The sequence below is a fragment of the Pelodiscus sinensis genome, chromosome 8, assembly GCF_049634645.1.
Source record: "Pelodiscus sinensis isolate JC-2024 chromosome 8, ASM4963464v1, whole genome shotgun sequence".
NCBI lineage: Eukaryota > Metazoa > Chordata > Testudines > Trionychidae > Pelodiscus > Pelodiscus sinensis.
Genome location: NC_134718.1, coordinates 71,519,231 through 71,544,410, shown reverse-complemented (window position 1 = coordinate 71,544,410; position 25,180 = coordinate 71,519,231). Strand labels below are relative to the sequence as shown.

Sequence of the window (25,180 nt, the reverse complement as noted above, 5' to 3'; positions counted from 1 at the left end):
CCCAAGAGCACCAAAATTCTCACCACAGACAATTCAAACTCCAACCGGAATATCACACACACACACACACACACACCCACCCCCCCCCCCCCCCTTCGGTTTAAAGAAAGTTCAGATCAAAAGGAGACTAGTAAAAAGTCACCTTGCTTCAGAGAAAACTTACTTTCCAAGTATCTGAATGCAAATTCTGTACAACAAAGCAACAGACAGTACAGTCACAATATTTGTGAGGGAGCCAGTGAAAGAAAAAAAGAAGTCCTGTTTCCAGAGGTACGGCAGTGGTACAATTTGTATAACCAACTTGAAACACACTGCATTGTTTTAACAGTCAATATAGAATGAATCAGATAGCTTCCATGAACAGGGTAGAGGCCAAAATGATTTAGCAAGAATGTAATATAGAACGTGTAGGGACCAATGCATTTTTCAGCCGAGGATGTCAAAGTGAGTTACAGATCATTATGGTTCCTAACACCCTCCTCTCGTGGTGGGGGTTTATAAAGAGATGCTCTTGTCTGTGTGGATGTTCTAGTTTTAAAAGGGTGGCTGCCCAAAAGGAGTGCCACTGAAGGCTGGCAAATACAAGTGAATTCTGAGGCATGGACAAGGCAAAGTAATTTGCCAAGTGCACCCAGTGAAGAGCTAGGAGCAATATGCAGAAGTACTAACTTTCCATCTCATTTAGGTGATGTGTCAGATCCGCCCGGACGCAGTCTGGTCTACATTAACACGGGTGAATGTTTTCTGGTGCCTTTCCTCTCCATCTTATGCTATCCCTCTCAATGCTCACACCTTGAAACACTCTCAGACTTCCAAACCACAAAGATCACTGGATGTCCCATTTATGCACATCCAAAGGGGAACAGAAAGGATGCTGAAGAATTTCTGCTCCCTCCCACCCCACGCTTTAAATCCCCTCCCCCAAACTACGTGCTTGGATTAATCTCACACTACAATGGTCTATAATTCTTCCTTGACAACTTTCAGTCTTTAAAGTTAGTCATTCCCAGGAAGAGTTTCCCACCCTCCAAACAAACCAAACAAGTAGCCCCATCCCAAAGACGGGGGGGAACAGACCCCCCCATGTTTGGCATGTACATCAAGGCTAGAATAGTCTGTAAAAACTCCTCACTGAGGCTTTTGAGCTCCTGCCACTCACAATGCATCACATTTTGGGTAAAAATAAAGGTCAGTTCCAAATGGATGAACAAGATTCAAGTACCAAATGAGCTGAAAAGGCAACAGTTGCTCATGCTGCAGGTTTTGGATCACTATTTCATGCATGTAGTGGGATGGACTACAAGTTCAGGAGACTGAAATGGGATATGGAGCCTTACTCTTAGGTCAGTGGTTCCCAACCACCAGTTTGCAGACTGGTGCCGGTCCGTGAACCGCTGGCAGCCGGGCTGCAGCACACTGGAAGGCCATGCCCATGTCTTGATTAACTGGCTTAGCCAGAATCTAAGTTCCCTGTAAGCTGCACGGCAGCGGGGATGCACAGTGGCTAACTGAGCCCTGCCATAATTTGGTCGAGATCACAAGGTAGTCTCACTGTATACAAATGATAAACAACAGCGACAGGATTATAGGACTGGAAGGGACCTCAAGAGGTCAAGTCCAGTCCTCTGCACCAATGGTAGATCCAAGCACCATCTAGACCAGTGTTTCCCAATTTTATTTGGCCACAGAACCTTTTTAAACTCAAAAGAATTTTGTGGAACCCCTAATAGCAGTGTTATATATGGAGCTGAAAAAGTAGACCACAAATAAGTAAGGATAATAATAAACAAATGCTAAACAAGGTCATGAGATCAACACAAATGAAAACTGGTTTCAATAAAATTCATAAATGCTTAATATTTATTATAACAACAACATGTTATTGTAATGGAATTTTCTCACGGAACCCTTATTTTCACTTCACGGAACCCCAGGGTTCCCCGGAACATCATTTGGGAAACACTGATCTAGACCATCCATAAAAAGGTGTTTAATTATGATCAAATGGAAAAAATTCTCATTGCTATTGGCCTAATGCGCAACCATATTTCAACTGAAATCTAAATCGAGTTTATGAATAACAAATAGTCTTGTGGAAAAAGTGAAATTGCCCAGTAGAATTGGGATATTTGATGATATAAGTTGCAAGAATCTACAACAATCTCTTATGCCTCTTTCCAGCAGCAAGCAAGAATCATGTCCTTACTGGAGATAGGAAACAGAAGCAAAATATAGGACCACCGGTTCGTTCTCCGTGTCAGTGTATTTTCAAACAATACAAGAGGAACAAGCTAGCACCTCAGTTCTACACACCGGCAAGTTTTCCCCTGAAGTATTTACAAGCTGTGAGGAACACATGGCAGTTCGTTATTGTAATATGGAGTTTTTTCTGCTGAACGTAACTTCTCTTCAGCTGTAAGGTCCCACTGATTAAGGTTTGATGTCCAACTATTAGTGAAGAGAAAAGAAAAACTGAAGCAAACAAAGACTCCAAGTGGGGACTGCATTAGTTTTGAGGCAGAGGACACAGTGGCATCCAAGTACAAAGTTACAGGCTCACTGACGGGGCGCCCTTGCCCCGCCCCCTCTTGAAGCCGGCCGTGGTGCTCGGGGGCAAGCACCGTGGCATGCGGAGACGCTGCAGCGCATGGGCGAGCGGCCCAGCAGGATGCTCAAAGGCTGCACCAGCACGCTCAAGCGGGGAAGGCCAGCGGGAACTCGGAAGCAGCGGGCAGCCAGCTGCGGAGAGGGGAAGTAGTGTCTCAGGAGAGGACAGAGGAGGCGGTGAGAAGGAGGAAGGGAGAGGCAGAGGAGTGCTCGGCGTCAGAAGGAGTGGGCCCAGGCGGAAGGAAGGCAGACCCACCGGAAGGCCTGGAGACAGAACGCGGCCAGAAGGGCGCGGGGGTAGAGGCCAAGGAGAAGGCGACAGGGGAGACACACCTGGCACAGTGGCAGCCCTGAGGGAGTACTAAGCCTCTTAGGGCCCACGGGGGCAGACAAAGAACGCCAGCTCGGGGCAGGGACAGGCAGGCAAGCATCAGGACCACCTCCAGAACCCCCTGCAGCGAAAGACTCACCGGTGAGCAACAGAGCCAGGGGGCCACTAAAGCCAGTTATGACATGGGAGCCTTGAGGACAGGGATCCTCTCTCAGCTTGGAGATAATGGATGTGAGGTGGTAGTAAAGTGCAGAAGCCGTGGTCAAGGGGGAGCAGACGGCAGAGCCTATAGCAAGGTAGGAAGTGGCCAAGGGGAGCTAGCAGCTTCCGGGGAGAACACTGGAACTGGCTCCTTTGAACACCCTGTCCTGAGGGCCCTGGGCCAGGGCGGTTCCGGACCACCCTACCCTACCACCGCCAATGGAGACATACCCAGAGCTAGGCCAAGGGCTGGGACCAGGAACGACAGACAATGCAACACAAGCAGCAGGCTAGGGAACAAAGCAGTGATCAGCCCTGTACCAGTCAGCTGCCAGTGGGAGACCTGCAGGCAGAAAAGTGGGCACCCACAGGTGGTCCTGAGAGCCCTGTAGGCTGCAACCCCCCAGATGCTGGCAATAAGCCTCATTGCCAGGGGTAAGGCATCATGACCACCAAAAAACAGGGCTAGAATAACTTGGGGTGACGTGCCCCTGTCCTGTGTGGGGAGGGTTCACCACCCCACAAGCGCCCATAGGCCAGTAGGGCCATTGACACTCATTTAGGAAGTTGCTGGCTTGACGCCTGTACAGATGCCCGGGTACTTTCAAAAGCAATTCTCATCTGCCAGCATACTAAATTGTGACTATACTGCTGTGGTATCTCAAGAGCCTTCCAAATCTATGCTTTTATATTTGTGATAAAATGTAGAATTTCTCAACTCATGCTTGGCACTTAAGGAAGCAGATTTCATTTCTGCAGGTCTCCAGAAATGACAGTTTCCAAGGCCTCCAAGCCAACAGGGAGAGATCAGCCTAGGAGGAGAGGTCCCTGTTCAACACAGTCTTGTTGACACCCATCAACTGGAGGGTTTCCTGAAACATAAGAAGCCTCTTGAGCAATCCACAAACTTGGCCAGTTCTAGTCACGCGTGCACACTGCTCCTAGCAGACCTTACTAGGAAACATTAGCATGTCTATTTTCAATAGGCACCAAGTTGTGTTAAAGAACATCCAGACCCTAACAAGAGACCCAAGCCAGTGACAAGAAGGTTTTTCTACACATCTTGGGAAACTTGAATGTCCCAATTTTGATTGGATTGTAGACAGCTTTGTAATGCTGCAGCTCATGAAAGGCCAATTAAAAGGAGAGGACATGGAGCCATGTCTGGCTCCTCATTACAGAAACAAAAATCTAATTGGATTCATTGACTTTCAGTGGAGTTCTAGTTTACACTCGGGCTTATGGTACCTACCTCCACTTTACATTAACGTGCTGTATCTGAAGTAAGAAACAAAGAAGGAATAAGAACCAGAGTTTGTTACATTCTTGGTTTTTCCACCCCCAAAAACTAGACGTAACAAGAGCAAGAGAGGACTAGGCACTGAGGAGCAGACTGGAATGTGATTTTAAACCAAAAATCCCTCCATAAATAGGAGTAGGTTTCAACCACCCAGGGTGAATGCAACACATCAGGTATCGTAAGAAGGCCCATTTTAATGTCTGTTGGCTTTTAAACGCACTAAGTGCTAAGCACAAGATCTTGAGAGCGTTTTCAGAGAGTATTCATCAGCACCTTGTGTTCCCATGGGGTGGAGACAGCATCTCTCGGGGCTTTGCACTTAGGCACTGACTGACAGTGTCACTTCAGGTCTCAGAAGGAAAGAAAGGTGGTCAGGTGTCCATCTCATCCACTTTTTTCTCGCTCTGTACTGACACAAACTTATTCCCTAACCGGCCCCGAGCTAGTCACATGTGCACAGAAGACCAAAGAAAAGTAGGTAGCACAGGAGGTGAAGTGAATGGATATTGCCCTTTAGATCATTACAAAACCCCCAGGGCCTCTCCAGGCCCTCCTCCTGTAACAGTGACTGTTACTCAGAGGGAGGTATTGGAGTTAGGCACAAGTCTGCCTAGAGTATACTAGCTATTCAACACTACTACTTAATCCTTAATCCCACTTTTCCTGTAGCCTGTTTTACAAGATACAGGGAAGTAATTCTGACCTCTATACTTGCCTCCTATTAAGTCTTATGTACTAGGGTTGCAAAATTTGCTGTCTTAAGTGGAGACAGTTTAGGCAATGTAACTCAATGTTTAGCTGTAGCAATTAACATTCAGCCTCTCTCCTGCCAAGTCACTGGTCAGGCAAAACACTAACAACGTTCTAGTGAACAAAATGGCTCCAGAACTAGACCTTAAAAATGCAAGCATAGTCCATACACTCAAAACTAGAGTCAAAGCTTTGGAATGGCTAAAGATTTACAATCACACATAGCTGGAGGAGATGACTGAGGCAAACTTCCAGGCCTGTCCAATTTACGATCTTGGTTACCTTTAGAACTCAAAAATAAAGTGGAGCCACATTTCACTAGAGACTTCAGATCCTGTAAACTGAGACTTCTTCAGTGAGGCCCTTAGCTGACCTGAGAGACAAGCAAGCAGTCATCAGGATCACAAGAGAGATCATGGCAGATGCTGAACAAGTGACTTCAGCAAAGATTTAAAAAAAGTTACCTAATGCATAAAATTTTTCTTCATGTGCAAAATTTGACACATTTAACCAAGGTTTGAACAGAGGCTTGAACTGGATGGGCCATTATATTCAATAACCAAATGACATCAAAAGCTAAATATCGGGCACTTACAGCCCACTCTATTAGCCTCAATTAGCACGGACACTAATTGACAAGTTCCTCCTCTCCCCCCTTCTGTTTACAGCTGGCCCCCAAGTTGCAAACGGTCGAGTTACAACCCTTTCTACTTACGACCGAAGCAGTCGTAACCGCAGTCCGAGTTACGAATGCAATCCACACTCACAAACAGCCATCCATGTAACACTTCGAGTTACAGCCTAATGTTTGGTCCGTAACTCGTTGGTAACTCAGGGAGAGGCTGTATTTGTACCTCTGGACCCCTTGTTCCATTCACCTGAAGTGGGCTGTGCCCACGAAAGCTCATGACACCATCTACCACTTTTTATTAGTCTAAGGCGCTGCAGGACAATTCGTTAAGTTTTTTCAGTTAGAGTAACACGGCTCCCCCCGAGACTTATATGCCATCAGTATTAGCTAAACTTGGAAAGCTTATAGCGGACCTGTGTTCCAAACCAAAACATTACTGCATGATTAGTGAAACTGATTTAAGATGACATTAGAGCTTTAAGCAACAGCTTGTGTTGACAGGCATAGAGGAGGTTGCACTGCTGTAAGAGCCCCATGGAAAAACACACAAAAAAACCCCACCACGTTACAGCTGACTCAGCCAAAATTCCTGCAAGAAAGCACTCACTGGAGCTGTAGTCAGGTCATGCTTTTGCAGGGCACAGTAGAGTTCCCACTAGCTGCTGTGGACCACGGCTGTGTCTTCAGCTTGCCACATGCTCTATGGGCAACCCTAACCTTGCATATTCCTTCTGCTCGGCAATATCAGATGCATCTGGTGCAGGAACACATGGGAGAGGCTCTGCAGTCTGCCCAAGCCTGGCCTCTTTGCTAACACTTGCAAAGTAAGGTGCCAATTGTGGTGCTGATTTTTGTGATGCAGACAGCAACATACTAGGAACCAGCCTGCAAGCAGTAATTTATTCTCCCACAATGGCCACGCCACATAGTTCTAAGCCAGTGTCTGCTAAATTGCCTATAAACCATCGCTAGAGTCATCCAGTCTCTTAATCCCTACCCTCTCTCTACAGAGAGGGCTTTCACTATGGCTACGTCTACACTGTGTTTTTTCCAGAAAAAGACACGCAAACTGCAAATTGAGTACCTTTTCCTGCCTTTAAGAGGTTTTTCCGACATTTGGCCTGTCTACATGGGGCCAAATGTGGGAAAAACCTCCTTTCAGAAGCTCCCTTATTCCTGATAAAATGAGGAATACAGGGCTTCCAAAAGAATATGCCTGCTTTTTCGGAAACTGTTCTGAAAAAGCAGACGCATTCCCTGGATGTGGCAGAGTTTTTCCAGGATACCAAAACACTGTAGTGCAGGCATAGCCTGTCAGAGGAAGATTTCTAACTAGGATGTGTTGTAAGGAAGAGCCTTTAGAAAAAACAAACACACACAAAAACCAACAAACCGACCATCTTCTCCTTCATGTGGCTGGGGCACAAACCTGGAAGCTTTTGCAGAGGAGAAAGAAAACAAACAAATCCTTGCCTGTTTCCAACTGAGCAGAATGTCTCATGTTAAGCGCTAGCTTCTCCTTTGTTATTAAAAGAGAGTCACAAGCTAACAAAGCCACAGAATTACTCCCAAAATACACCAAGATGTCTGGAATAGGTTGGTGTGTAATTTAACTTGTAGTGAAGGGAAATGGTTGTCTGATGCTTTTGCTCCTCCCCAGGATAAACATTCTCACGAGCACTTGGTGGTCTAATTTGTCTGCTAAATGGGGGAGTGTGTAGGGATGGGGTAGAGGAATGGTTGTGTTGTCTGTGGGGGCGGTGTATGCCTAGATCACAAAATTTCTTGCCAAAAATAGTCTCTAAACAATCCCCCTCCCCATTTCCTTGTAGTCATGGTTCTACATGTTCTGTTTGCCATTAGCGTCTCCCTCCCTCCGTACGTTCCCATTTGTGTTAGTCAACTTGAGCTATGCATGTGCCCCCCTTCTGCTGTCTGCAAAAGGGAAGAGACAGGCCCAGAGGGATGATCAACCCCACTACTTTTCAGACATGCACTCAGGTTCACCTTAGCTCCTGGGAGTCAGGCTGCATGGTGGTTGTCCTCACCAGCTGAAATGCAAACTTCAGGAATAAATGGATTAGTCACTACTTTAATCCTAGGGTTTCAGTTTCACTCTGCTTACCCTCCAGATGCAATTCCAGTCACCTTGAATCGGTGCAAGCAGTGAGGAGACACCAGCTCCATCCATCCATGTGTAACCCACACACCTAGTGCGGTTACTGAGCAATGCAAGTGGTACCTAGACCACAGCAACAGTTAAGACCAAGAGACCTCTACAGCATGGGCTGGGAGCCAGCTGGCTTTTAACTCAGAGGGTCCTATACTCCACTTCAGAGGTCCCAGGTTCAAATCCGCCTGGTGGTGGTTACATGTGCACCCCAGCTGAGGTGAGGACTGTCCAAGAACCAACCAGGAGCTGCATAAAGCAGTGGTGGCAATTCAGTGGCACCACTGCTGTCCTCACACCTTAACCCAGAAGCATAGCATGGTACTGGATTAAAAAAAATGGAGGGGCAGAGTGCCACCTTTTTGGTGGGGCTGTGAGGCAAATGTCTACCAACAGGCCTTGTTGTTTTTAAAAGAATCCGATCCCATCTTTATGGAAAGTGTTGTATTTTCCCCTCCCATCATTCTATGCAGTTTCTAATTCACACACCATTTCCATCTGCTTTTCTAATTTTGCCCTGTAGTTTCACTGCAATCTGGCATTTAAACGTCATCTTCCAGTCACTAAACTTGTGCATAATGTTCCTATGCTATTTAAAAGCCAAAGGAGGCCGCATTTTACTGGTGGGTGAAATCACCCACACATCTGTATTGTTTGCAATTCTATTGACTGCCTCAAGGCTGTGGCAAGCTGAACCGAGTAACAAAAATTAAGAGGATAACAATGAAGATCACTGCGTCTTACCAGGAGGCAGCGGTTTTCCTGTATGGATTCACTCACTATCATCACATAAATGAAACCTAGGGAAAAAAATGCCACTTACCGAGAAACTAAGAATACAATACAGTTATAGCCCATTTGAAGTTGGTGCCTCCCAAGTGAAGTTCTCTGATGTGTCAGATACAAAAAAAAAAAAAAAAAGTTGGCCAGGCAATGAAAACAGTACAGAGAAACCAGCCATTACAACAGAGAACCAAGGCAGCCATTTTCACAATAAACATGAGCCAGATATAAGTTACTCAATACAACCATGAACCAAAACTTTTCTACCAAAAGAAAAAGCAAGGTCTTTACAATCAAGAACACGGGAAAGTTCAAGATTTTAACTTCAGACCAAAAAAAAAAAAAAAAAAAAAAAAACACACACCAAACCACCACATGCCCCAAAACCTTCCTTAAATCTCTTTTAAAAATCACATCCCAAATCTGATTATCCTATTAATTTAAGCAAGTGATTTCTTTTACAGGTTTTACTTCATTTGAGAAGGGCTGAGTAATTGGGTGGTAGGGAAAAAGAAGGTGAAAGCCAAAAAAAAAGAAAAAAAAAAAAAAAGTATTTCTGGTTGTAACTGAAACTTGTCTGTTAACAATTATTCCTTCCAACATACTGCCAAGATAATATTAGAAACTGCTTATTTGCTGTACAGCTTGAGGAAAAAACGGTCACCCCATCCTTTATTAATCTTGTCCTCGACTGACACAAACATGCATCATCATCAGTCCTTTGTTTAGAGGATTTTAGGCTGGTTTTCGAACCATCAAAAAGCAAACCAAAATCCACGTGTGTAATCATATTAATCACTTTTATGATTCAGAGTAAGAAATGCAGAAAATGTTAAATTGGCTATGAAAATCTTGGATTTAACCAATCAAAAAAAATAAAAAAAGCTAAGATTTAAACAGAAGCATAGGGAAACAAAGGCTTTTCAGCTGCCGTAACCCCCAAAAATCTAACCCTGCAATGAAATTACAGAACTGACTGGAAGTCCTTAATAATATCCTCAGATCTTCTTGGAGGAAATCAGTTTCTTGCAACACTGCTGAGCTGGTGACCTATTTGGCAGAGATAGGAAACCCAATCAAAGTGTTCTAATATGAAAAGCACATTTGCCTTGGAAGCATTTTCTTTGGGCGGTTTCATGGTCCCGAAATTGGCAGTGTCTGTATAAATAGATTCAGAAGGGCAGCCATATTGGTCTGAAACTGAAAAAACCCTTAAACAATGAATAGTTCTGTAGCACCTTAAGAGATTAACAAAAAAAATGTAGATGGTATCATGAGCTTTCTTGGGTACAGCCCACTTCAGGTGAAGAAAGCTCATGATATTGTCTACATTTTTTGCTAGTCTCTGGTGCTACAGGACTATTCATTGTCTAAATAGAGGAGGTAACGAGTAAAGGTCCAACAGGGATGTTATGTGCAATTTTTCCCCTTTTAAGTTACCATCCTGGACCTTGGGCCAATAATGCTTAGTGAAAGCCAGGTGCCTTGCCTACCTATCTACTTGACTATGAGGGCAACACAGTTTAGGACTGACCCTGTCGGAAGGTTGGGAAGCAAGGTGAGAACTCAAACTCAAGAAGTTGAATACCCAGTTAAGATGGCGTCATCTCGCATCATGAATCTCAGGCAACAGATTAAAATGTTTGTGCACTGGACTGCATGTGGGAGGGGTTACTTGCTACGCAAGAGAAAAAAAATGTGGGTATGTACTAACAAGTATGACCTGTCTTTCCTCAATGCAATCGTTATTGAGAGGTTTTATGAAGTGAGGTAACAGCAGCTCACCCCACCTAAACAAAATACTCACATCCAGTCTACCGGTCTAGATCCCTAGTAGGGTAAAGCCACCTGTGCATACGTATGGTTTACAATTCTGTATAGAACTTCGAGGATAGGAAAAACTCTCCCTATGAAGGCTTTAGCTATAATCAGATGTCAGCAATGTGTCGTTATGGTGACTACAAAATGACGGTTGTAGGGTTTTTTACTCTTCATGAAAGGGGTGGGGGAAATCCTTGTACAGGCCCAAGAGTTCAGACAGTAAGTTACTGTAGGTCATACTGTACAAGCCCTGAAGGGCCAGAAAATTCTACAGGATGTGCCTACTGCTGACGCATTTGTCTGACAGCTACCCCTCAAGGTGGTGGGGAAAGTGTAATGGAAACACTCTCTGCTTGTGACCCTAGAAAATCCAAACAGGAACTCTTCAAACACTTCAGCTGCCAGAACCTGCATGCAGGGAAGTGGAAGTACCCTTCACACTGCACCACGATGACGTCCACCAACAGCTGCAGAAGCTGGCGGGGGACTTGGAGGGAGACCCATCCTTGTTTGGCAGCTACAAAGGCAATGCTTTGAAATCCATGAAGTCTTATGGGGAACAAGCAGCTCCCCAGCTCCAACTCCCTCCTGCCCCTCACTCAACTGCTGAAGATGCAGGGTGCTCGGATAGTGCAGACGGGCTTCCGGGGGAGGATTTGTATCACACTGGGCTCCAATCCCCACTCCTGCAAAATTACAGAGCTTCAGGCATTAGTTCCACAATCCTTTGCTTCACTCCAGAGTGTGCAGCAGAGGAGGGAAGGTCCTCATCATAGGCCTGGGATTCAGATACTAAATGAGCATGGGGAGAGGGAAGGAAGGAAGGAAGGAAGGAGGAGGAGGGGAGAACCAACAAAAAATAAAATTGGTGTTCAATTCACTTGGTGGCTTGCCACTAATAATAGGCCTCTTCACCTAGTGTAGCAGGGTGTGCCCCACAGAAAAGGGCTGTAGTCAGCTGCAACGGAGACACATACATTCAAAACGTCAAAATGTTTGACTTCTCCTCCTCCATAACAAGATACAATGTGTGTTATGAGCAGACTCTTCTGAATGAGCCAAGACAGCAACACGCAAGGCCATCAAGACAACTCTGGCAAAGTTACTTAAAAATCATTTCCAGGATGAGCTGATGGTAAGAATGGTTTTTAAAAGGAAGCAATGGAACTGAAGGTGTTCACAGTGAGGAACAGTAGTAGTGATAAGGAGGTTTTCCTTGAGAAGCCAATGATTTAGACATTCCCAAACCTGCCACTTTCTTCCATCTCTCTATTTTTGCCTCTTTACCTGTGTCAGATAAGCAAATAGGAATTAAGTTATGGTAGGGAAACTAACGACTATTCCCTAACCAGGATTCTTTGGGTAAGCTCTGCCAAGAAAAACAAATCTATGAATAATCAAGGCTAGTTATGCAGCGATGCACTGAGGCTGATGGGTTACGCCTCTTCCTCCACAAACTCCTCAAACACCAAGCAGGACCCATGGCACTTGAACCATTATCCTGACTAACTGCTTAACTAGGACCATTCCTGCTTGTGCAGAGGCTGAACCAGGCAGTCCAGGTGAGTTAGAGATGTAAGCGAGTACTCAAGCCTAGGTTTATCAGGTAGTCACATCGACTACTTGCATTTCCCACCCCCTTGCTGCCTCTATATCAGAGGCAGTAGCCTCTGTATGTGGGGGAGGAGGGGAATCCAGAACCCCATTGGGACCCCCCTGTGGACAGGAGGCTGCTGGACCTTGCGTGAACCTGGACTGAGCAAGCTCGGCTCACTCCCAGCTTGTGCCAGGTCTCAGAGCTACTCCCACAGCAGTTCTGCATTTTAAATGTAAGAGGAGCTGAACTACCCGAGCGCCCAGCTCCTACTACGTTTAAACTGCAGAGCCACAGGGGCGGTAGCTCCTGGACATGGTGCGAGCCGGGACCGAGTGCTTCCCTTATTGATATAAGTTGCATCAACCTACACGATTAGCCAGTTACCCGCCTCCTAACATCCTTAGTGTGTGCGCACATGCGCCTGTATTTGCAGTGCATAATAGTGTCAGACAGTCATTTGTACCTATAAGAAGTGGATTAAACAGCAACAAGGGAGAAGAGCTATGCCCCGCACTTCCAAGGAGCATGCCTAGGAGTTATGGGCCTCAACCCATCAAAGGAAAATTGAGGTCAGAGTCACTGGAATGTGGAAAAGCCTCCCAAAGGAAGAGAAAGGAACCATACTGCACTGTCACTCAATAGCCCGGATCAGATATTGTGCAGAGACAAGCCAGGATGGGCAGGTGAACAGACAAAGTCTCAGTGACCAATCGGACCGTCCATTGTTACTCTAAACCCTAAGAGTATGGGCCATCTGACATATCACATTCATCCAAGTATTTTAATGGATAAAGAATTTAAAGGGCAAGATGAACAACCTCTTCTCTGGCTGGGATAAAAGGGGAAGAAAAAAAAAGCAGCTTTGTTTCATCTGTCACTACTGTACGATTCCTGTTTTGTTCTCTTGGAGCAGTCCCTTTAGATCTTTGACTAAAAGCCATCTTCAAAAAAACCATCCCTCATTTCTTGGGGGGGTCACACTGAAATGAAAATATCACAAGACTGTTGCACAACAATGAAACACCATGACACATTCCAAATGAATGACTGTCTTGCATCACACTGCTTTACTTTTATAACATGGTAGTACTTTGAAGGTCAAATGGAGATCAAGGACTCATTTTGCAAGGCACCACAAACACCAAAACTAAAAAATAGCACGAGACTATTGCACAACGCTGGACCACATGAGACATGCCATTCTGAATGTTCATTGTGCACCTCACTTGATTGTTTATTATATGGTCTTATAAAAAAAAAAAAGAAAGGCCCAGCTGTGATGAGGGCCTCATGGCAGGCATCACAAACAGATTAAGTTGTAGGCCCAAAGATTTACAGCCTATGCAGACAAGACAAAGGAAACATGTATCTAAAATGGGAACCACCATAAACAACGCACAATTAAGTATCTTGACAGAGGATGTCTGCGGCAGAAGTGGGAACTGAATCCAGGTTTTAGAGCCTTAAGGTTAGCCTGGCTAACTCCCCAAATATGCACTGAAGGTTGGCAGAGAAAGGGTTAATCTTTTGATGCATATTTTGGAACCTTTTGCCCCACAGCTTCTGGCCTACGGCATAGGTCTTAGCCATGAGACAGTGGCCCCCGCTCCAGGGCTCCCAAGTAACATGTAGAGGAGAGTGGGAGGGATTAGCGATGAGCCGACGGCGCTGAATGAGATGGTTATGTGCTTCAGTGCTTTTTCCAAATAGGCTATTGCAGCAGCATCAGGCCCGTTTCAAGCTCCTCTCCAGTCACACGCAGCAAATTATATGGACCCGTGGTGCTTGTGTTCCACTAATGTTCAGGAACATGGGCCCAGCTCCACTAATGTCTGGGCTTATGTTTTCAGAGCCGTCCCATCCATAGGGCTGACCAAGACAATCGCCCTGGGACCCGCACTGCAGGTAGACGTAGGGTCCAGGCTGGCCTGAGGGGTTAGCAGTAGCTTGGCACCAACAGCCATGAGCCACCCTGGGTCCAGCCTGCTGCACCCCCACCTCTTCCTGCCCCTCCTTCACCCTGCCCCACCTCTTTCCATCTTTGCTCTGCCTTCTCCCTGCCCCCATTCCACTTTTCCCACCAAGCTTCCGCTTCACCTCTCTCCAGCTTTCACGCCCCCACCCAATGCAGGTCACCAGCAAGGTAGGCTGGGGCCAGGTTGCTTGCTGCAGCTGACGCCAAGTTCCCACTAACTTTCTAGGCCACTCTGTACCCCACGTCTCCCCGAAGCTCGGGGCCCCAGGCAGTTGCCCCAGTCCATCCTATGGATGGGACACTTCTGCTTGGATCCATTCTGGGCACTGCCAAAAATTATACAAACCTGGCGCCCCATCACCAGTGTGGCCAACAGAACAGGCAGTAGTGCTACCATCATGAGACAGACCCTATACACCACCCAGCGGCATTTGGCTAGACACAGACTACACAATTGTAAGTACTGAATGCACAGAGAATCCAGTTCCTCTAGTTGTTTGGTGCCTGAACATTTACAAAAAACCCACCACCACTGGAAGATCCACGATCACCACTTATGCCCGGAAGTCATCCGAGATTTGCCAGCACTGGTCCCATTTTGAGGGCAAATGTAGTCAGTCTGGCTTGATATTATATAATAACACACACACACACACACACACACACACACACACACACACACACACACACACACACACACACACACACACCCCAATAACTTAGAGCCTAGTATGCAATATCATGCCATAACAAGGTTGGTCTTGCAGGACATTAAAAGGTGACGATCCTTGTTAAGCTACCCGATTTAGAAAAGCAGAGGCAGCCATAACAGACACATCTTTCATTTACTTAATGACCTAGATCCTCCCAACTGCACACCTTTATTCTGACAAAGAGTAAACACTCCACGCCCACTGTGAGAACACCACAACTGGTCCAGCTCATTCATCCCAGACACAGTGTACACTTAGAGTGATGGGACAACATCGGAGGAATTAAATGAAATTAGCCATTTACTCAATCTGACACATCAAGTATGGGACCATTAGTGGTGCTCAAGGGGCCTGAAAGTATTTTCACACATTTAAGCACTTTTTGTTCCCATATTTATTTAAGGAGACAAATTATGTTCCAGTAACACCTCAAGGATTCAAATGACATTAGGGCCTGATTGTGCTCCATGGTGTTAAAAAGACAGACAGTAAGATTTCTAGAGAAGCAATTATTCCCCTTTATTCGATACTGTGAGGCCACATCTGGAGTATTGTGTCCAGTTCTGGTCCCCCCCCCAGAAAGGATGCAGATGCTTCGGAGAGGGTCCAGCGGAGGGAAATCAAAATGAGGGGACTGGAGCACATGACCTACGGAGAGAGGCGGAGGGATTTGGGCTTATTTAGTCTGCAGAAGAGAAGAGTGAGGGGGGGAGATTTGAGAACAGCCTTCAGCCTCCTGAAGGGGGGTTCCAAAGATGAAGAAAGGCTGTTCTCAGTGACGGCTGGCAGAACAAGGAGCAATGGTCTCAAGCTGCTGTTGGGGAGGTCAAGGTTGGAAATTAGGAAAAACTATTTCCCTAGTAGGGTGGTGAAGCACTGGGGTTCCCTAGGGAGGGGGTGGAATCTCCATCCCTAGAGGTTTTTAAGTCTTGGCTTGACAAAGCCCTGGCTGGGATGATTGAGTTGGGATTGGTCTGGCTTTGGGCAGGGGGCTGGATTCGATGACCCCGAGGTCTCATCCAACCCTAGGATTCTATGATCTCCAGGAGTTAGGACTATCTAACTATCCCAGGAAAGCAACAGGAGGAAACAAATCATTTCCTCTTGGGACATGCATTTGCGCAAAATCAGACAGGTCAGTGGGAAAGTTGGGAATAGAAACCAAGCCTCAAACCTGAACCTAGGATCACATCCACTGGACCATCCCATCCCAAGAAATACTGGAATGGAGAGCAATCCGAGAACCAGCACGCCAGATTTCCAGAAGAATGTGTAATTGCACTTCAAACTCAATTCTGCATGCAAATGTACTGCGCATGCACATCCAATTGGATGTGCAATTGTCATTTCATAAGAAGCTATAGTAACCGCATTTGCATGTGCACCTGAGTTCTCAAGTGCTGTCCCCAATTTAGTTCAACAGGAAAAGGCTCTTCAATGAGAGAAGTAAACATCTGAGCTCTTGGCTTACTGTTCCCCAGTGCTATATATTACACCAGCACACATCTGCCTTCAAGCTTGCAGTGTCTACATAACACTATAAGGTGCACAACTTGTCTCAGTAATACAGTTTCACTGGTCTCTAGTCCTCACCCATTTCCTTCCCCTTCCCTTTGAAGATGTAAGGTTGGGGGTGAAAACACGAAAGAGAACTTTAGGGATGCAAAGCTAAATATAGCGAGTTAGGAGGCAGGATGTGGAAGAGGGGTGTAGGCACGTACTGCCCATTGGAAGAGAAGCTGTTGCAAGAGCAGAGGATAATGTGAAAGGGAGGAGGCAGACAGTCGCTCTTGTCTGGGGAAGCAAAGTTTTGGTGGAGGCAAGCTCAAGTCTTCATGGATCCCCTCCGTTACCCTGGTGTAGTTTTTCTAATTAAGCCTGCATCCATAAAGAAGCACATCCGAACCAGCACAATGAAAGCAGAACGTGTTGCCAGGTGTGCAGAAATCCATTAACATCATGGGGGACAGCCATTAAGCCTCTGAATTCTTAGATTAGAAAGCCATTTGGAATAGCATTTAAGTTAAAACCAGACACTCCAAACTGCCATAAGAATCTCAGCAAGTTACGAGAAAGGAGCGATTTCCCTTACCAAAAGCTCCCTTGGGTCCTGATGAAATTACGCTAGCCATAATAGGTTTATTTTACATATTGTGTGTAATACAATATTGGAAATAGGTCTGCCGTTATGTAATTGCAAAGGAAACAGCTATGGGCTTGTTCAGACCAGCTGAAAACGCCATCCCACATTTCTCCCACCACAAAAGAAATCCCAATAGGTTATGTATAAAGAGCTCTCAAACATACCCCGCAGATCAAGACAGAAAAGGAGGAAGAGCAGTATGAAAGGCGGTTGACAGTACAGTTCTACTTAACGGTCTGTCAGGGTTTCCATTAGAACTAGGATTGCCACAATTTATAACTTGACCATTTCAAGCCACATCCAAACAAAACTTGGCAAGAGGGAAGTTAGGGCAAGTCCAATTCCCCCCCCCCCCCCTTTCCTTTAAGCAAAAAAGTTTTACATAGACTGATTCAGTCATTTGTGCTGCAAAGATTGGCAAAACAGCAGAAAGTTTGCTGCACGTTTTAGGAGTGGTTCATTTTAAAAAGCCACACAGGAAAAATACAAGACAACCCATCACAGAGCTCAATTTTGAACAACATTCTGCAGGAAGATTTTACTAACATTCATGTTGAGTATTCATACTCAAAATATTTAGCAGATGTGATAATGACATGGAAAAGACACAGTACTCTGGAAAGAGATGTAGTTACAGTTCAGATGGATTCTGAATGGGAAGTGCTGCAGGTTTTTTTAATGCATGTACTGATGGTGGATGAATGGTAAAAAGGAAACAACCGCACTAGGATATGAAGAGTCAAGGGTAAGGCTTACCGGTTAAGGGGTGATGCTTAATCCGTGGGGGCTGGAGCAGTCTTCCTCCTCTTCCCCCCCACCCACATTCAATCAGTTAACTAAACAGGACTTTTCTAGGGATGTTTAATAATGTTTATTTTAGTAATCGTGTAGCAGCAGGCTTGATCTAACGTGGCTGGAAGGGTCCCTAAAAAGTATCCTTCTGTCTCAGACCTTGCACCTTGCTCACTGATATTAACGGAGGAGTTTAGGTGTATGAACTTGCACTGGGCACAGCAATTAAGACATTATTTTACCAGGCACTATATTTTGCTCTGGTTGATAAGATTAAACATTAGGCATGGGCCCTAGCCAAAATTATGGGTGTGGACATGCCCAAACTTTGGGCAAGTTAACTGCAAGGTTTGGATTCAATGTCTATGGGAAACAAATGGTCGTGTGGGTTGGTTTTTTAAAAATTTTGTCTTTAAGTACAATGCCTGGTTACTCTGAATGATGGTAGCCTTCCAATGGTCCTTAACTCTGCCCTGCAGTACCCAGATAGTTTAACATACACCAACGAGCACTGATCATTTGGTATGTTGAGTGCCTTCCAGGTCCAATGGTAATGGTAAGCATTCTGCAAAATGTACAGAAACCCAAAGGTTTAGGCCCAGAGACCTCTATTCAAAGTGTTGGTATTCTCAGGTCACCAGAGGAGGCTTTCCAACGGGAGTATGGGTACCTAGTCTATTACACAGACACAATGAAAAGCTCCATGCCAAATCCCAGTCATTAGGAGACTGCAATGAGACTCATTAAGGCTGCCACATACTATTTCACTTCCCCCGATTGTTGCAGAGTACGGATAACCTCACCAGAGGCGTGCCCATAATACATAATGTGGCAGTCTGGATTCAGGCTCTAGAAGGTACCTTTGATAGAACTGTTGGCAAAAGACAATTAAAAACGGAAGCTCGCCAAATATAAAAGCGAATAGCTCAGTATATAAAAAGCTTTAGTTCAGAGTTTTGGCATGCAAGAGACTCATTTAGCTAAGAGGTGTTTTAGGCTTTCTACTAAGGGAACAAATGGCTCATTTTACAAAAATGCTCTTGGAGGGGGAAAAAGCCACGCAATACTTGACAATATAGAAATATGAACACATAATCCTACTGGGACAGTTTTAATGATCAGGATTTCTTCTTTAAATTACAACAACCTATGCATTTCATACCCAACTTTCTTAAAGCATCAATAAAACTGAGCCAGATGTGTACTGTATGGGATTGTACATACTGTTTTAACAGGTTTTCATCAAAGGTTGTAGGAAAGCACTGGTAAGGAAGTTGAAAGCACTGGACAAGACAGACAGTATGATGGTGAGGGTCTGAACCACAGTTAACAACTAGATAGTTGTTTGTACATGTGGGTCATTCAGAGCTAACATCACTTGAAGTAATATTGCGACGGCTTTACTAGGTTTTCACCTGCCTGGAGGAGAGGGAGAGAAGTAACTCTATATGATGCAATTAGGGTCAGAGAAAATCACATTAAATTTACATTTTCCACAGATTTAGCCAAGAGCATATCTATTTTTTAAAGGCGCAGTTCATAAAGTCCAATACTACATTTTCTTTGGAGTTGTCTGATTCCATTGTCCTGAAGATTAAAAACAAACATTACTGCCCTGTCCAGCAGTAGTTGGTGTAAAAAAACCTCAAAGTTTAAAAAAAAACCCAGCAGCAACAACTCACTAGAATTTGTTTGGAGTTTGAAGGTACAGCCGGTCTCTGAGTTGCGAACGGTTGACTTACAACTGTTCACAGTTACGGCCAAAACTGTTGTAAATGGCGGACCCCGAGTTATGAACGCAACCCGTGCTTACGAACAGTGCGGTCGCGTGTAACTCAATGGAGTCCGACTTACAAACGAACAGAGTTATGACCAATTGCTTGGTCCATAACCGGGTCAGGAAGAGGCTGTAGTCTCATTTTTCTCTTTTGGCTGCTTTGTGTGTGTGTCACTTCTAAGCTTTGTTTTTTCAGCTTCAGCATAAAAAAGCCCACACAAATCCCTGGAAAAGGCCATTCCTGTGGTATTTCCAACCTGGCCCATGTCGGGAATTTCTAAAAAGTCTGAGAGGAATTTTCTTCTTGGGAAAGCTACAACCCAATTTCTCAGCCAGAGGTCGAGTCGGACATCCAGGCCTACGCTCTCCCCCCACCCACTCACACCAATAGTCTGTTCTACAGGAGAGTGAACACAGGTTGGACCTCCCTGGTCTGGCACCCTTGGGACCTGACTGGTCCCGGATGAGGGTTTTTCCAGACCAGGGGAGGTCATCCCCCCCCCCTTCCTGGATCTCTCTGCAGCCCAGCTAAGCCACATGCCAGCTCCTAGCCCAGCTGAGCCACATACTGACTCCCTGCTCTCCTTGCCCCCAGCAGAGCCATGGGCCGGATCCTAGGTCCCCCCTCAAAGCCTAACTGAGCTGTGAGCTGGTTCCCAGGCCCCCACCTCCTCTGCAGCACACTGGAATGCTGTGGTCACGCTGGACCATGGATTTTGCCAGACCAGAGAATCCCAGATTTTAGAATTGCAACCTGTATAAGCAAACTATTCTAGTGTTACTCAGTCTGTTTAGGTCTCTGACCCCTTTCTTCAAAAGTCTTCATTTTTGCCTCTTCCTTGTACAGTACATGGAAGGGGAATGTGTAGTAACACTTAGCCTCTAAAAATGTATGTCTGGGGTTTTAGACACTGACTTGGAACACTTGACCATGTAAGTTTGCAGGGAGCATGGCGCAGTGTGTGTGGGGGAGTGTTTTCTTGCTTTCGACTGTAATAATAAAAAACCACCCCACTAACATTCAGTTGCAATCCCCTCCCTGTCCAACTGATGTTCATGACTCTCACTGAGCAATGGCCCTCCAGAGTATTCTATTGGATTTTATAGATGATTGAAAGAGGGATTTTAACACTAATCCCTGCAATTTTACTTCAATGAGTAAGTGGAGTACAATATGGCTCTAAAAATGTACCATTGTATGCAGTTGCTTTTCTGACCATATCATCTCACTTAACACTAACATTCAACCTTAGCAACAACCATAATGTTTAATACCATATGAACTGTTCTTCCTCAGCTCAGCAGGGAAGGCTGAAGAAGAAAAACAAGGGAATTTGTTGCTGGAAATCAGACACCCTTGAATTACTGAACAGTCCAGAGTCCCTTGGTGGCTATTTTTTTAATCAAAACTAGAAGTAAAAGATAAAGGAGAGTTACCACAATAAGGCAAACTGACTTGGGAGTTCCTCATGGACTGGGAGCTAGTTAGTGTATTGTGATCTTAACATAATTAGCATAATAGCTGCTATTTTATGGCATCTTTACCCTCCTTCATCCATAATCACTTCTTACTTAGACTGTGTTTTTTTACTGACCAGCACACAGAATTGTATACCCCCAAAGATCACAACAGCTTCACTAGCACACGGCTGTATTTCCCAAACACACGCCAGTCACCTGGCAGTCTAACACGTTCCTCGAGTGCATCGCTTGCACAGACTCAGATTAGTAAAACTGTGGAACTGCTGCCCAGTGAAAACATCAGCATTCAGAATGTGCAGAACTCACTCCAAACCAATCGGGAGTCAGCTTGGAAAGAGGGGAGTGTTGGACACAGGTCAGGACATTTCTCTGGTAAAGACTGATCCTCCAAAAAGCTGAGCATTCCCAACTCCCACTAAAGTCAACAGGAATGGCTGGTGTTTTCCAGCCTCAAGATTAGGACTTTGGTCTGCGAATGTACTAAGTAGCCTGCAATGGCTCCTCTGGGTAACATACATAAGAAAACAGGCCTTTGAACCCTAAATTTGGGGCAACTGTTTTGTTTGGATGCATGAGGAGGAGCCATGCGAAAGGGGGCATGTGCAAAAATAAAAATGGCCATGAGATTAGCCAATATTAATGCTTTGTGCTACAAATGTACACACAGCGCTTCCAAAGCATCTCATTAGACAGGCTGAAAAATAGACTGTCGAGGGCAAAGCTGATGTACCATCTTCATCCAAGTCACTTGCCAAAACTCAGTTTTTGCTTCCCTGGTTATTCCAGGAGGTGGCATATTCCAGGAGGTGGCATAGAGAGGGAATTTTAGCCAACACAGTTAGCAGGCCAGGAGGCTCTCATGCTTTGCCTGAAAAAGGCCACGCCAATACTTTTGCAAGTAGCAATTTTTACATTTTATGGACTCTACATAGTCTCCCCTCTCTATGTTTTGGGCAACAGCTGAGCTGTTAAGCGAAGTCTTCATCCCAGAGTAAGTTTTTACAGCCGTGCTATAAATCCCCCACAACTAGTGATTAGTAATGGAAATGCTGACAGACTCTTATAAAAAAAGTGGTGATAGCAGGACAACGTATTATTCTAATAACTATGTGCATGTGAATCCTTCTCTCCTCTCCGTTTAGTTTTCCATTAATGTATATTGGCTAATTAAACAAGCTTACGAGACATTCTTACAGTAGAAGGCAACATTTTGGCCCTTAGCCCAAACCAACAGGGGGAAAACTTCAACATGCTCAGCCAGCCACAGAACCAGATGGAGCAAATGTATAGTTACATGAAACGATGAGAGAATGAAAGAAAGGAACAACCCACCAGACCATCAGAGAAAAATAAGTATAAATGTCTCACCGCTTTCGTTTTTCTCTATTACATCCACGACTTCCCCAGCCTGAAGGCTGATCTCAGAGTTTTCCTGTTTCTCATAGCTGGACACCACCACATACTGCTCCAGGATCATGGGTTCGGAGCTAGCATCAGCACCTGGGGAAGGGAAAAAGCAAGCTGTGAGCCAGCTTCCAGCCATGGCTCCTCGAGAGCGACCTCCGTCCATCCAATTCATGATAGGCCAATTTGTCCCCGCCGTCAAGCCAATCAGAACAAAACCTTGGCTCGCAGCATATCCCCAAATGGCTGGCCATATAGAGACAGCTTCCTCTGGCCCACAACCCAGCAGCACAGAGGAACATTAGAGAGCAAGACAAAAAGAGTTTAAAGCATAGTGAATTAATCACAAAGTTTCACGATGGATTCGGAAAAGAAGCTTCTTCCCAACATGGTTGCCACAATCCTTGTCCCCATTCAGACAGAAAAATCCCAGGTAGAAGCAGCATAAATCCACGGCAGAGTTATCCTCCCCCCAGGAAACCAAAGGAAAAAAATAAACAGTTCTCCCCCTCGGAGGCTCAGCTCCTTTTCCACTCTTGAAGGCTCGAGCTGTAAGTCAAGAGAGGGCTGTGGATGCCAATCATATTCGTCTGCACTGCAGCCCTTAAATAGAAACACATGAGCAGGACGGACTAAGGGAGGGGGTGGAGGAAGGGAGAGAGGGGAAGGCGGAGAGACTGTTTACTTGAAACATAAGAAAAGTTACAGCGCCAGATTCTTATTAACACAGCCACCCTCCGCCCGCCTTTTCCAAGAGTCTTGCAGTTATCCCCAAAAAAAAAACCCACCTCCAAGTATAAGGGATGAAGAATGTCACATTATTGCCTTGTATGAGATGAACAGCTGAAATCTTTACACCGGTCAGATTTTCTCCCCCCTCCCCGTAAAGAGGTTTGCCAGCTAGCATGAAATGTTTTAATTATTTTCATCTTCCCTATGCTTGGCTTTTCAGGCATCAGGAATTATTTCTTCCCTACTCTTGGACTTTCCCCTCTCTATCCGCCCCCTCACCCCAAAAAACACACCCACACCCCTCTGGTTGGTTTCTTTTTGGTTTTCTGTATAATGCAAATCATGTGTGTTAAAGCGGAGCTAGAAGGCAGGCATGATCCACCCCCAGAGACTGGTGGGGGGGGGGGAAGGGGGGAGAATTCACTGCCATGTAGCAAGCTGCGGAAAACGCAACATCAAAGCAGCACGCAGGGCCAACCACCTCCAAATGGACAGATGCAGGCAGGCTCTGCATACACAACACTACAGAGAGAAAGGGTATGAAGGAGTTTTTGAAGCCAGCAGGTCCCATTTTAATTAAAATAAAAGGGAAGGAGAAGGATGTTCTCCTTCCGATGAGGGGCACCTTCTGAAGAGAAGTTGAGAATTGCCTTGTTTAGCGACAGATGTACGAAACATTTTACGACGCTTATTTGTATTACTATAATGGCCACAGGCCGCAATGGATCAGCGCCCTAGTGTGTTAAGCACTGTGTACTGGACATTTTTACTGTTATCTACAGAAACAAGACCAGCAAAAGATTGCGGGGGGAGGGGGGGGAGGAAATGAGGCAAAGAGACTTGACCAAGATCATATAATGGCTCAAGTGACAGAATCAAGATAGACTTCAGGACCTGTTTCCCAGTTCAATACCCTATCCACTAGACCATGCTACTTCTGCTCTGTTGGGGGGGCGGGGGGAGGGAATTAATGGAACATTTAATTAATCACTATCATGAGGAGGATCACAATCAGCATTGTACTTCTAGAGCTTGCACATCAGTCTGTGTTTAGTATGCAAATTGATTCTATAAAGTTAGGTCCAGGAAGTTTCCCCTTCTTTCCTTCTGGCAGTAACTAATGCTTCACCCATTCACTTGGTCAGACTAGCTTGTGAAACAAAGGCCGTTAGCCCAGTCTGCCCCTGAAAGAACACTATTGGATGGCTTCCCCTTGGCCCAGTCTTAAGAAGTTCAGAAAAAAAGAGTCCCTTAAGTGCACCCAGCTCGACAACATATAGTACTGAGTGATTTCAGTATTTTTTTTAAAAAAAAAGGTTGTTTTCTTGCCATTGAATTTTCTACTCGCAAAAGCATTGAGTAGAGTATCACCAAGGACAGGGTGACTTACTCTGTCCTTTATCGATAGATAAAAAGCAGTGTCTCGTATTGCAAGTATTACCACATCATTGCACTGCCTAAATAGGATACATTCTCCCCCCTCCAGCCCCCCAAAGTTGTAACCAAGACAAAGTAATTCTATATTAGACTTTGTCTTGACAGAGAAAGGAACTGATCACAGAACTAAAAATTAATGGTAACTTAGGCATAAGTGATCACAACTGCTAAATTTGTAAGTGCAATCAGAACAGAGTTCAGACAAGCGAGTGTGTGTGCGCGCACATTACACAAAGATTTACCCAGCATCGCTTGGTCCTTAATTCATTTAAAAAAAAGCATACATTCTTTATTGAAAGGATTATGTTTCAAAAATTAGTGTTTATGAAGTTCTTTAGTAATTTTTTTTAACAGTGAATGCCATCAAATAGTTTTTCTTCATCCCCATAAATTCTTATGTACTATGTTTTAACAAAAAGGGCTATAGTCAATGTGATTTCCAATAACATGGTCTTCTAGTTTTCAAACCTTAAGCATTGATTTAATGGTGCCAAAACAGAGCACTACTTCAAATTTCCGCATCTTATCTCTTTT

The 25,180-nt window shown here is 45.0% G+C and overlaps 1 protein-coding gene across 7 annotated transcripts in view; it reads right to left on the bottom strand.

The window, feature by feature from the left end:
• The window catches only part of SH3PXD2A (SH3 and PX domains 2A), a 391,525-nt gene that overhangs the window by 80,566 nt on the left and 285,779 nt on the right, over window positions 1–25,180 (bottom strand). For 6 of the 7 annotated variants that reach the window (XM_075935538.1, XM_075935536.1, XM_075935537.1 and 3 more), the window contains one exon: window positions 22,442–22,573. In XM_075935538.1, coding sequence (XP_075791653.1) covers window positions 22,442–22,573 — 132 coding nt within the window. Of the gene's footprint in view, window positions 1–22,441; window positions 22,574–22,824; window positions 23,368–25,180 lie in introns of those variants that run through there. The other variant, XM_075935540.1, reaches the window with a different exon arrangement.